General features: G+C 34.1%; 1 protein-coding gene across 11 annotated transcripts in view; it reads left to right on the plus strand.

Annotated features, from left to right (window-relative positions):
• Positions 1–12,473, plus strand: part of ULK4 (unc-51 like kinase 4) — a 255,213-nt gene that overhangs the window by 52,890 nt on the left and 189,850 nt on the right. For all 11 annotated transcript variants that reach the window (XR_008464756.1, XM_054190816.1, XM_054190817.1 and 8 more), the window contains 2 exons: positions 950–1,057; positions 5,347–5,430. Coding sequence is in view for 10 of the 11 variants with exons in the window: in XM_054190816.1 (XP_054046791.1) it covers positions 950–1,057; positions 5,347–5,430 (192 nt within the window). In the remaining variant the exon portion in view is untranslated. The remainder of the gene's footprint in view (positions 1–949; positions 1,058–5,346; positions 5,431–12,473) is intronic.

Consider the following 12,473-nt stretch of genomic DNA (forward strand, 5'->3'; position numbering starts at 1 on the left):
AGGGCTGGGGAAATTATTAACAAATTCTGAGAGACGGTGTCCAATGTACGGACAGGACAGCAAAACCGCATAAACACCCCAAAATAGCCGTCTGAACAGTGATGTTATCATATCATAAACAGATATCGCACAGGACAGCAGAATGATAATCCTCATCCCTGTTCCAGACATGATAAACAGCATCGCAGGGAGTACATAAGCCATATAGGAATTTATGTAACACAGCCATGAGAACAAACCAAGCAACATGATGACCAGTGACTACTTACCTAATAAAATAAATGCATACAAAAAAAAAAAACCAAAACCGTTTTTTTCCACGTTCTAGTTGGATTCTGTCGTTATCTCAACCCTTCGAGCCCCACGTTGGGCGCCAAAAAGGACTGCCGTGGTTTAGCCTCAGACGGCAACAAAGAACCACGTGTCGCTCGCTCGTGCCTTCCAAACACAGGAAGAATCGTAAGAAAAGGCAAGACTCTTGGGTTGAGACAAAGGCAGTTTAATAGAACAGCAAAGGGAACAGGCAAACAACAACAACAACAACAACAACAACAACAACAACAACAACAACACGGATAGGGGAATATACAAACGCGATTACGGAACCGCCGCTCCCCCAGCCGCTCGCCGGCCGGACCCGGGCGCCCCAGCCCGCTTTTAAGCAGCAACTTCCTGCCCCCTCCCCCGGCAGCTCAGGGTGGGCGTGGCTCACATGGCATGGAATACCAGGAAAAGTTAACCCTATCCCCACCGGAACCAGGACACATATATAATCTGTTTTGTAATTACTACAATGCTTACTAAATGATTTGCAAATGGCTCTTTAGCATAAGTGAAAAGTATATCAGTAAGATGGCATTTCAGATAAAGCTTGTTACCTTTAATATACATTTTGCTTGAGAAAAGATTGTACATGTTTTCCTGTGACTTCTTTTTTTTTTTATTTTAGGCAATTATGCTTTTAACTGAACTCATCAGAGAGAACTTCAGAAATAGCAAATTGAAACAATGCCTTTTACCTGCACTTGGGGAGCTTCTTTACCTCATAGCCAGTGAGGTAAGACTGTCAAATGATCTGTAGAAATTTAACAAATGTGAAAAAAATCTCCCATGGAAAAGTAAACAGAAAGAGCAAAGTACTTTGTTATTTGTATCCTCAATAATTTTTTGTCTTTGTATGTAGAGTTTTAACTTCATAAAACAATTTCATATAATAATGACTGCTGGCCTCCAAGGGCAGATAAAAGTGTTAGAACATCTTACCTAGAGACTTTGATTAAATAGGATGTATCAGTACAGCCTATGATATCAATAAATTAATATATCTAGTCCATAGTAAGCCTTATCCTGGCATGGTTGGATTCACAATGCCGTGGAAATGGAATGATCCTGACTAATTTCAAATGGAATTATGGTGATTCCTGACTAGAACTAATTTAAACATTCAGTCTAGAAATAGTACATTCACATTAAAAATAAACAGAGGTTATTTGTAAAAAAGAAATACTATGAATAGTAGGAATTGATGTAGCTTTCTTTTTCTTTATTCAAAGAGTTAAACACTTTCTTTTACTTACTAGAAACGAAGGTGTTTTCAAATAGAAAAAGCCTAGCTGTAGCTTCTCTGAAGCCTTTGTATTAAATGCATCATCTAATTGCTCTGAATGCTACAATATTAGTTATCAGTCTGTGAGGTCACTTGATAAAGGAATGAAAATACCAAATTGATCTGTATTTTGGCTTACTGTAGTTATGGCTTCATGCTGAACTTCCATGTTTTATTGTCCCCATTCCCTAGCTCCTTTGCGTGTTCCGCAAGATGAAATGGTTGCCTTGGTTTTTTGTAGGTTAGCAAGCATTGTCCTTTTCTGGTTAGACAATTGCCAAAATATCTATCAAACACGCAAAGTCATGGAACTTGTTCTAACACTGAGAAGTTATGTTATGGAAAATGCATCCACATTCATGGTTTAATTTCATATTTTAATACTTTCTCAGTTTTCCTTGGGGGGAGGAAGGAGAATATTTATACTTAGCATTATCAGACAGATTGCAAAATATATAAATTTTTAACCACTAATAAAACCAAATAAACTTAAAACTTCAACTTGAAAATTATATTTGGCAAGAGTATTTTGCACTGCTTGTTTTTATTTTGAAATTAAACTTCAGTGATCTTTTGCTTTAATTTTTGCTTTGCTGTTTACATTGGCTCTGTAATGGCAAAATGATTTGCATGCACTGATCCTAAAAGATTTTTTTTTCATCTGAAAATGTGAACTGACAAATTTTTGGGACTATATGTATTTATGAACTTCACAACGTTTGAAGCATGATAACTTGTATTTCAAAGACAACTCTATCTTGTTTCTGGAAGATCTATAGTAATGGGTTGCATTGGTTTGAGTTATACCTAAGAAATTATTAGATAATAGGAAGAAATATTTGGAATTACTCTACACATATGAACACAAGGCACTGCATTTTGGTAGAACTTCAAAAATATCAGTGTGATTTGTATGCTTGGAGACGCTAACATTTATTTTTTATTAATATTTTGAAGAAAAGCCCTTTATAAAGCTTTTCATTTCTCTATGCTGTACCTACTTGACCTCAGAATACTGTAGTGTTGTAGGCATTTTATTGCTCATTAAACTGCAAAATGGTAGTATTGAATGACCTTGCCAAGATCAAACACCAAGTCAATGGTAGTATAATAAGGTGAAACAAAAATGTTTATTCCCAATTTATGCCTTTAAACAGCAAAGCTTTGTGCCTTGACTAATTTAAGAAAAAAAATCATAACTGCATCTGATTCATTATGAACTGCACACACAATGTTTTTGTTTTTCTCTCTTCCCTTTTTTTCTTCCATGTTGCTGTTCAGCCTGCTTGATTGTTTTATCAAGCTGCTAAATATTTATCATTCATACTAACTGTTTTGGGACATGGCTTATTTCATTTATTTATTTATTCCTTCTGTGGTTTTGCTAAGCATTTCTAGGTCCAACCACAATATTAATATTAAATAATGATAATGATTATTTCTTTTTCATATGAACATTTGGTAAAACATTAATTAAATAAAGTTCAGCTGTCTAGGTGCAAGCACAATTCATTAAGTTAAATATAGGATCACTGGTTGCACTTCTGTGTCTTAGAAAATACCGGGAAAAAGTCCAGATACTGGTCCTCTGCAGTCCTAAACTCTGATATTATGTGTGTACTTGCATATGAGATCTCATAGGTAAGATCTTACACTCCATCTCTGCATTTTCCTTCCAAAGAGAAGCTAAGAGCAATGCACAAGTAGCCTGAGCAGACCCCAGGGAGGATGTTCTGTTACTCTTAAGCGAATTGCCTTGAGGGAAAACTTTCAAGTTCTATGTAATATTTCTATTCGTTTCCTGCTGTTTGTGTTATTAGGGTGCAGAACCTAAATTTTAATCAAAATCAACACAGGCTGTGAGCAAAAAGTAGGAAGATTCCCCCAGTGTTTGCTGATATATTTAAATTTATTAAATGTCAAATTGTGTGGGTGTTTTTAGGTAATTAAGAATGGTGCTAAGTTTCATACACCTTTTTCCTTTTTTTTTTCCTAATTTCTAACTAGAGATTAAACCTTGCAGAAAGTCATTAAGAAGAAAGTCTGAAGAATGGAAGCACTATTAATGTTTCAGGATTGCACCATTTCTTAAGGCATTTTATTTTATAATACACTTAATATGTATGGTTACAGAAAAACTTGACAAAATTTCTGATTAAATTAGAGGAATGAAATGAGAAACAGACCCATGCCATTTCCAGCATAGGCTGTCATTTTAACTCTGTCTTGACTACTAGTCTTGTCCTGCCTTTTTCAGTGGAGAAGATTCCACTTTTGACTGTTAGAAAGAAACCTACCATTCTTTGAAACTCGGGCTGCATTTTCTGAAACTTAAACACTAAGCCTTGAAAGGCAAACTGTGATCACATGTCAACATGTTGTTACTCAGATAAGACGAAGGAGGTGGAATGTAGTAGATCTGATGTCTCTGTCGGATGTCAAACCACTTTTATTATTATTGTCTGTAAATGACTTCCAAGGAAAATTTGTTCCATACTAATACAAAGTTAGCAGAGATAAAGCTTAAAAAAAATTGGACATTTAACAAACTAATTTTCTCTATTGCTATATGTTGCAAGTAAAGTTTTGATTTATTTTCAATAAAGAAGGAAAATTAGTAGGCAATTCAGTAGTAGTCTTCCCTGCTAATATGCCATGCTTTAATTAAATGCCTGACATTATCTCATCATGTATGTTGAATTAGTGTAGACCACTGAGAAATCAGGAAATTCAGAATGTATAATTTGTTTCTGCACCGTTAACCCCACCTTGCCCATCCTATGCTTTTACTAATATAATCAATAGAGTTCAAGAAATGTATAATTTCTGAAGGAATTGTTGCTTGTCATCTTTTGTCTACTTACTAAGACAAATCGCACATTGATTTCATGGCATGTCATTTTCATACCATGCAATGCCTATTATTTCTCGCTTTCTTTCCCAAAAGAGACTATTTTTTGTTTACTTGGTAATATCTCTGTGTTACTAGCCTAGATATGGAGTTTGTTTTAGTTAAATCTTAAGGATATCCAAGTGTCCTCTTTTAAACTTGGAGTTTTACAGTATGCTATGGGATGGTGGGGGCGGAGGGGAAGTGGAGTTCATTAACTTCTAATGGAATTATCAACCCCCTGATTCAACTAGCAGTGAATTAGCCTCTCTAACAGGATGATTTCAAGGAAACATACATAAAGATCTTGGAACAGTGTTGATAAGTACTGAAGGCTATTCCATACAGTAAGCCTCATTAAACAGTTTATATCTCCCTGTATGACTTTGAATGTATTTTTTCCAAAGTAAGCTTACTTTTATTTGGTTGCTAGACAAAAGTATTTTTGTTTGTTTGGTGTAATTAAATCACATTTAAAGAGAAGCACTTCTACTTTTAATAATCACTTGTCTCTTCCTGTAGTAATCAAAATGATTGAGAGGAATTCAAGAATATTTTTGTGTGTGTGTGTGAATTAGAAGGAATTGATGAAACCCAGAAATACTAGGACAAATTCTGTTATGGATTTTGGAGACTATTTAAATAAGCTAATAAAATATCAATTTCTGTGCTGCACGTGAAATAACATTAAATAGTAATACTACTCTGGAATTTAATATATTTTCTAGCATATGTTAATTTGAAATATGTATAATATGAACGTTATTAAGAATCTGTTACCCATTTTTTATGTGAGTGAGATTATTGTGATTTTTTGATTTAATCATTTGTGCCGTTGGCTTCATTTCAGGAGGAAAAAAGGGAGCACTCCAGAGAATGCTGGATTGTTCCCTCGGCTGCTTACACTGTGCTAATGAGGTGTCTTCGGGAAGGGGTAAGGCTCTTTCATTGTCCTCAATAGAATTTCTCTACTGTAATAACCCTTCAGGCATTATGTGAGGATTGTAGCCTGCAGCACTGCAGTACCTTGTCAACCAAGTATTGCTCTTGAATTTAAATAATCATGATAAGACCATGACCTAAGCAGGAGATTAATGCAAAAATACGGTGTTGTTCTCTGTACATTCAACATTTAGGTATTGTTGCTTGGTTTTTGGAAATAAGATAGTAAATATAAATTACTGTTAATAAATGTGGAATTTATTAATGCTATGGCTTTCTTTTGAGAGATGTTCTGACAGTTTGCACTGTCCTCTTGCAATTCGATTTTTGTACAGTGTATATTTGAACAAGATTTACTTACTATTTTGAAGTGACTGATGTACAGTTTTTGAAAACTGCATTGTTATCCTACTGGGTTGTTAGCATTCTTTTGAGGCCAAAAAGTAGTATTTAGTTTTATTCTCATACATGCGCTATGCTGTATTCTTCATTTTTCTTGGTGATTGCTTCGCTGTGTTAAAAGAAGGGAAGAAAAACATGCATATAGGTTCAATTTGTAAAATGAAAAAGAATTGAGTAGAGGGTTGGCTTACTGTTTATACGAGACCACTTGACTTCATTTTTGCCCAAGGCAAAGCTCAAGACAGAAAATATGTCGGAGGTTGCTGGAGGGGGGAAAGCAAGAGAAATGCCTTTTTTCTTCCTTTTTTGAGATCTTTATTGCTACAGATTGTGATTAATATAGGAAGAGTCTAGATGCATTTTAACATCTTCAAACCTTCAGGTGATCAAGAACACACAACTCTGTTTGTGTTGTGGATTATTTCCAGCTCATAAATTAGAGGAAGATGTCATTCTAAGGCACATTAGTGAGAAGCTATTTAATTCTAAATGTAGTAATGCAAGGCTTACTATTTCTGAATATTCAGCGTAGAGAAACTAAATCAAGACATCCATAAGACACTAATTTATTCCTATAGAATAAAATCACTTCTTAGTCCTGAAACAGGTCAAAATTTTCTTAATAATTTACCTTGATATATTTTTCTTGAAAAAAATAACACAAAATAGAAATATATTTCCCAATTTAATTAAGTGCAAATTTAAAGTTATGTCTAGGCTAACCAAGCACACCTGTGCATTTCTACACCGTGAAGATACTCAAGGTTTGTAATGGAGTTTAAGTACTCGTGCTTCTTTGTGTGAGTATAGTGTAAATGTACTAATACAAATTGCTTTGTCTCAGTTGTTAGCAGCCTCAACTTTCTAGAACAGCACCATTTGAAGAATCAAAAATAGCCATGAATATGTATATTTCACAACATATGGAAATGGAGATAGAAACTTACCACACACAACTTCTTTTGCTACTTTCTTCTTCCACTCTTGTAGCAATCCTCCTCTTATACTCCATAATTTACCAGCCACCCGTCTTTCTTGGAAAATGATATTGCAGCATCTAAAACTAGACAGTTAAAATCATATTATTGTTAGACATCTGTTTGCAAGATATTACTTTTTTTCCTTAAGGAAATAATAATCAGATATAAAATAAGTTCTTGTGCCAGATATTTTACATGTGGGGTTTTGGGGTTTTTTTGGTTGGTTTTTTTTTTTTTTTCTTTTAATGAGTCAACTTTGCATTGCTCTGGTAGCAGGCACAGAGCTACGTTGTCTGGGCAGTGAGTGGCTCACAATGTCTACTGACTGATATGCAGGTGTGGTAGGCAAGTGTATATCAATGATACTTTCTCCCGCTATCCTGCTGCAAAATAGGAGATGATAGAAATAGTTAAAATGAACAATCTGGATTTTTTTAAGTTCTGACTTAAAACTAAAATGAGGTTCTGTGTAAATTTTATTGCTTGCACTAGTGAAGCACTGGATATGAAAATCCTGAAAATATAATATAAATTTGCCTTCACTGTGCTTAATGTTCTTTGACTGCAGCGTAAGATCTTAGCTGCCATATTTCTTTATTTTACATTTGTAGCCTGTAATCTGCTATTTATTCAATAAATTCTCCTGATTTAGCTATTTATTACATGTAAGTAAGCTTCACATTCTTACATTAGTAATTAAGAAATTATAATTAAATTTAATTAAATCATAAATTTATTTTAAATGTTCTAAGCTTATTTAATGAATGTTACTTTAGTATGTTTTCTGGAGTGAATATTTGTATATGGTCTCAGTATTTATGAAAATGGCAAGCTAACCTTTTGTAAAAAATTCTGAATTACCAGAGTGTGTTAAGTATATGCATTATAAATAATTAATTGTAGTTTTTATTGACAGTTAAGAAGCTTTTTTTGGTGTATTTAATAAGATTTAAAGAAAATAAAACAAATTTATGTCATTCAGTACTATTGTTTATATAGTTTTGAGTTTTGTAAGGTAAATTTGCCGTTCTTCTAGTTTCGTTATGAACTACTCTGAAGTGTACTTGGATCTCTGCAGTTTTATAAGATTTGTCGTTATCAGAGCGGAATTGCCCCCTGAAACAGAACTGTGGAGCAGAAAGGAGTTTAAAATGTGTGTGTGTCCCTTTTATTTGCCTATAAAGGAACAAAATGTTCAGAAAATGCAGGTAGTGTCATTTCCACATACCTTCTGTGCCTGAAAATCTAACAGTGACAAAAGCATATGTATAAGTGAAAGGAGTTTTAGCATGGTGTAGTAGAAGATTGGGAAAGTCTTTTATCTGTAGGGGGTCACAAAATCAGATTTCTTGCACTTGAGGTAGAAGTTGATTTTCAACTAAGGCAAAGAACAGGCATGTTCAATGATGTGTCAAAATAAGGAAACTGGTACACTCATAAGTAAATGACAAACCCAATTTGACGTGTTTAGTAGCGGTATAATGTTGCAGTCTGTCAGAACCCATGTAGTAAATATTCCAATTTATTTTTTTTTTCCAACAATTGTGTCCAACAGTGACACAAAAATGCCTGTTCCAGGCATCTGTATTTGTGTCTAAGTTCAACTTCTAAATATTTGCGTGCAGTCTCTAAGATAGCAGGGTCCTGATTTCTACAGCGAAAGTGCTTAGTTCTTACACTTCCTATGTTGTGCAGTCATGAAAGATACTTTTCGTTTCAGAAAGTTATTTAATATTAAGTACCTAATGCTAATGTGGCTACCCTTTTCCTTTCATCCATTTAACTTAGTTTATTCAAAACTCCTTTGCTAAAGTTACCCTTGTGTACTTCACCTCAAATGTATCAGGCTGTCTCTTGCTCGAATCGCCTCATTGACTCTGCATATATTTTTTTTGCTTTTCATTATCACATTTAAGGTTCAACCTAATCTTAACTAAGTGAAATCTCAGCTTTAGTTTCTGCTTTACATTTGCCCCTCTTCACACTTATGTTCCAGTCAATCCTCTCACCTTTCTGCTTCCACTGTTTTCTGCCTTATGTTTGCCCCTCCCTTCCTTCACATCCTCCTTTTAAACTTTTTTTTTCTCATAGTCATCTTGTAACTAATCATCCTTCTCATATCCAAACTACTTTTTGATGTCTCATAATTTTTGTTGTCCGATTTGGTCGAGATTATGTTGCTTTGACGAGGTCCTTCACTGAAACTAGACAGCGGAGTCCGAAACTGTGTGCAAACCTCCTTTTAAGTATTCCTGTGTGAAAGCAGAGAGGAACCACTGAAAAAGCTTTCAGGTGCTTGGTATCTGTCCATTTCTGCTTACAAATGGCATGTAAATATAAGGTACATGATTATATGCAATTTTAGTAGTAACTTCATAGAACCTGGAAAAAAATAGGTAGGCAATACACTTGCATGGATAAATTATACATGCAGCTGTAGCTTATTAGCTGTATATGGCTTTTAGAATGTGTGTAATCCTCTCATTTTAAAGCACGGCATGTGGCAAACGTATTTGAATCAGAAATAGTGAATGAAGTTACAAAGGATAATGTTCTTTCTCTTGTATGTGCAAGGTACTGCGTAAGCAATATTTTTAATAAATAAGAGCTTGCCAGGAAGCTATATAATACACATTTCCCTCTTTCATATGGACTTCTTCCTTTATGAGGGAGCAAGATAAAAGTCTGAGAGTTTTGGTTCTGAACTGGTGAAGAAATTTAATAATAAAGGATAACTTAAAAAAAATTTGCGAATATATAATATAGGGCAGTATGTTTTATAATGTATATTCTTAGCCAGAGCAGTTCCTTTACAGTGAATTTGGAGGGGAGAGGAGAATAAAATCATAACTATTTGCTCAGAAAGGGTAGGACAGCCTGTAGTATAGAAGTATAGTCTGAATCATATATATTCTCACTTTTATTTCTTCTTTATGTATCAGTTTTCTAGTTTACTGTCAAAATTGCCTATAGCATAAAAGTGATAGTCTGAATCATACACATTACCACTTCAATTTCTTCTTTAGACATCAGTGTTTTAGTTTATTGACAGAATTGCCTATATTGTAAAGTAATAGTCTGAATCATATACATTATCACTTTAATTTCTTCTTTAGATATCAGTTCTCTAGTTTACTGCAGAATTTTTTATTTTTTCCACAAAAGGTATTTAAAATTTTTATTTCTACATGTTCATCCTTCTCTATGAAGGCTTTATATTGCAAATTGTTGCCAAATTAAGATTTAATTCTTATAATTATGAATGCTTAGGATAATACAGCTTTACTTCATTAATTTATGTTTGTAGTTTCTTTTTAATTTGTCTTCTTAGATTAAAGGAAGAAGTGTATGGAAGTTGATTTAGAATAATGATGGAATACAGTGTTACTTCCTGAGTCTTCCAGCTTTCCCAATGTTTCTTTATCAGTATTATGCTTTTACTCAAGTGTATGTATCTATACACAGTATAATATAAAAAAAGATCGTAAAATATTTTATCGTAACCTTTAAATGAAATTATACTATTTTTAGGTAGTATGTTGGTTAGCGTGGTGACACGCTAACGGTTAGTGTGGTGACATGTGGTGACAGTATCTTAAGTGCCTCCAAAACTTCCAGTGCATTGTTAAGTTTTTAACAATCAATAAAGATATCCAGTAGGTTCAGTTACTCCCAAAAATGAAGTTAGGTTCTTTGATGACTTTGATTTGCTTTTTGCTTTCACCCCCCCATCCCCCACAATTGGAATAGACAGACTTGATTAAAAGAAGTTCTCTTTTAGCAGTTTACATCTATTTACCCTTTTGGTGTTTGCCTTCTCACTCAGGGCTCATTTTCATTAAGCGTCCATGACTCTAACTGGAAGCAGATACATCTGCAAGTGTTAAACATGACTGAAAAATAGGAGCTTTATCTTTAAGTGCATTTTATAAAACCAGTTGAAATCTAAACCCAGTGAAAGTAGAGTATGTGCTTCTTTTTGATACAGTTCTATTCATAGATTTAGATTTGATGCAGTTTGTGACATGGACAGAGGTTAACTGTTACATGGAACTGCTTTACTCATATCTTGAAGATCTATTTCTGTTCACTAACATAGCTTATGTCCTGGTGACATCACAGGATGACTCCTTTAGTTAAGAGGCCAAATATTAGTTTAGGTCAGGCTTCCCTTCCAGAGAGCTAATTAAGCAGAAAATGGCACAATTAGATGGTGTTCAGGAATAGATCCCAGAGGAGCTGGGATAGTCCATCTCAGGTGGCAGCAAATGGAATTACTCTGACAGCCTCACTGAGTTTTTAGAGCACTGTGACGATACATGACCTTCCTCCAGACAAAGTACCAGGACTCTCTGGCACAGGGCGTAACCCGTCTCAGCTGTGGCTGAAAGGAAATAAAACACATCCTCAGGACCAAATTTTTTGAAGAAAAGCTGTAATTTCATCTGGAAATCTGTTAACATTCATAATGACTATTATCTGCTGCATAATGCTTTGATTATGATTTATTAATGGGATTATAGTGCATTTATTAAGCGTTTCTGCCTGCTTAAAGTAGGAGTAGAGTCCCAATTGACATTCCTAGTAATCACACCATAGAGTGATTTAACTTGACTATTAATATTTCAATTATGGATTTGATTTTAAATGCATATAGTCAGTTTGATAAATCCATGTGTTTTTATCTTAACTGTAAAAAAAAAAACAACCCAACAGCCAAAAACCCCTGAAATTCAGAAGTATAATTAACAGAAAAAGATTAAAAATTGACATTATTTATAAAAAGTTTTGAGAAACTTAATTTTGATGAACATCTATGTGTATTTGTGTATTTAGGTCTTTAATACATTGAAATGATACAATATATTGCAGAAATAAAAACTGTAAAACAAGAGAAGCCTAAATCCTCTTTGATTTCATGGCTGCAAGTCAGGAGGAAGACCGCAGAAATCGGTAGAGTTTTGTAAAATAGTGTAACTGGTTAAGATGGGAATTGGCTTTGGTATTTCTTTTAAGTATTTTGAGTAGAGCTGCAGTTCTTTGGGAGAACAGGAAGGATTAGCATGAAAATGATAAACACAGCTTTTTTTTTTTTTTTTTTTTAACAGTGTTATACTAGAGTTTCCAAATATTTCTACATCAGTGTCTCTATTTTAGAATACCTGTCAGTAGAAGGAAGAGTGGATATTGAATATATTTTTAATGAAGTATAAGTTCTCCCCTTCTGGAAGGCTTTTGTACAGCTTTCTGAAAGGTTTCATTATCATTGCTCACAGTTGTTGGTGGTTCTGATTGTGAAGATAAATGTCAGAAATCCAAAGGTTAGTAGGATAATGTGGAGATTAGTTTAAGAAAGAAATCAATTAGATATTATGATGAATTATTTGTGAAGCCAGGCTATGAGACTTGACGAATTAAATTGGTTGCCCTTCTTATATTAAAATTCACTCTTGCTGAACTCAAGAACACCATTTAAGACATTGTTGAAAGACTTCGCTTATTCATAGTTAAAGACTGAGATAAGGTGAGGCATTGCACAGCCAAAAAACCACCAGCAATGAATCTTACAGTTCTGTTAAGGTAAAGAGTCTGCTTCTAAATGAAAGCAGAGTGAAAAAAAAAAAGATATACTAAAGAAAGGTGAGGGAAAGAA

This window comes from Rissa tridactyla, chromosome 2 (assembly GCF_028500815.1).
Source record: "Rissa tridactyla isolate bRisTri1 chromosome 2, bRisTri1.patW.cur.20221130, whole genome shotgun sequence".
Classification (NCBI taxonomy): Eukaryota; Metazoa; Chordata; class Aves; order Charadriiformes; family Laridae; genus Rissa; species Rissa tridactyla.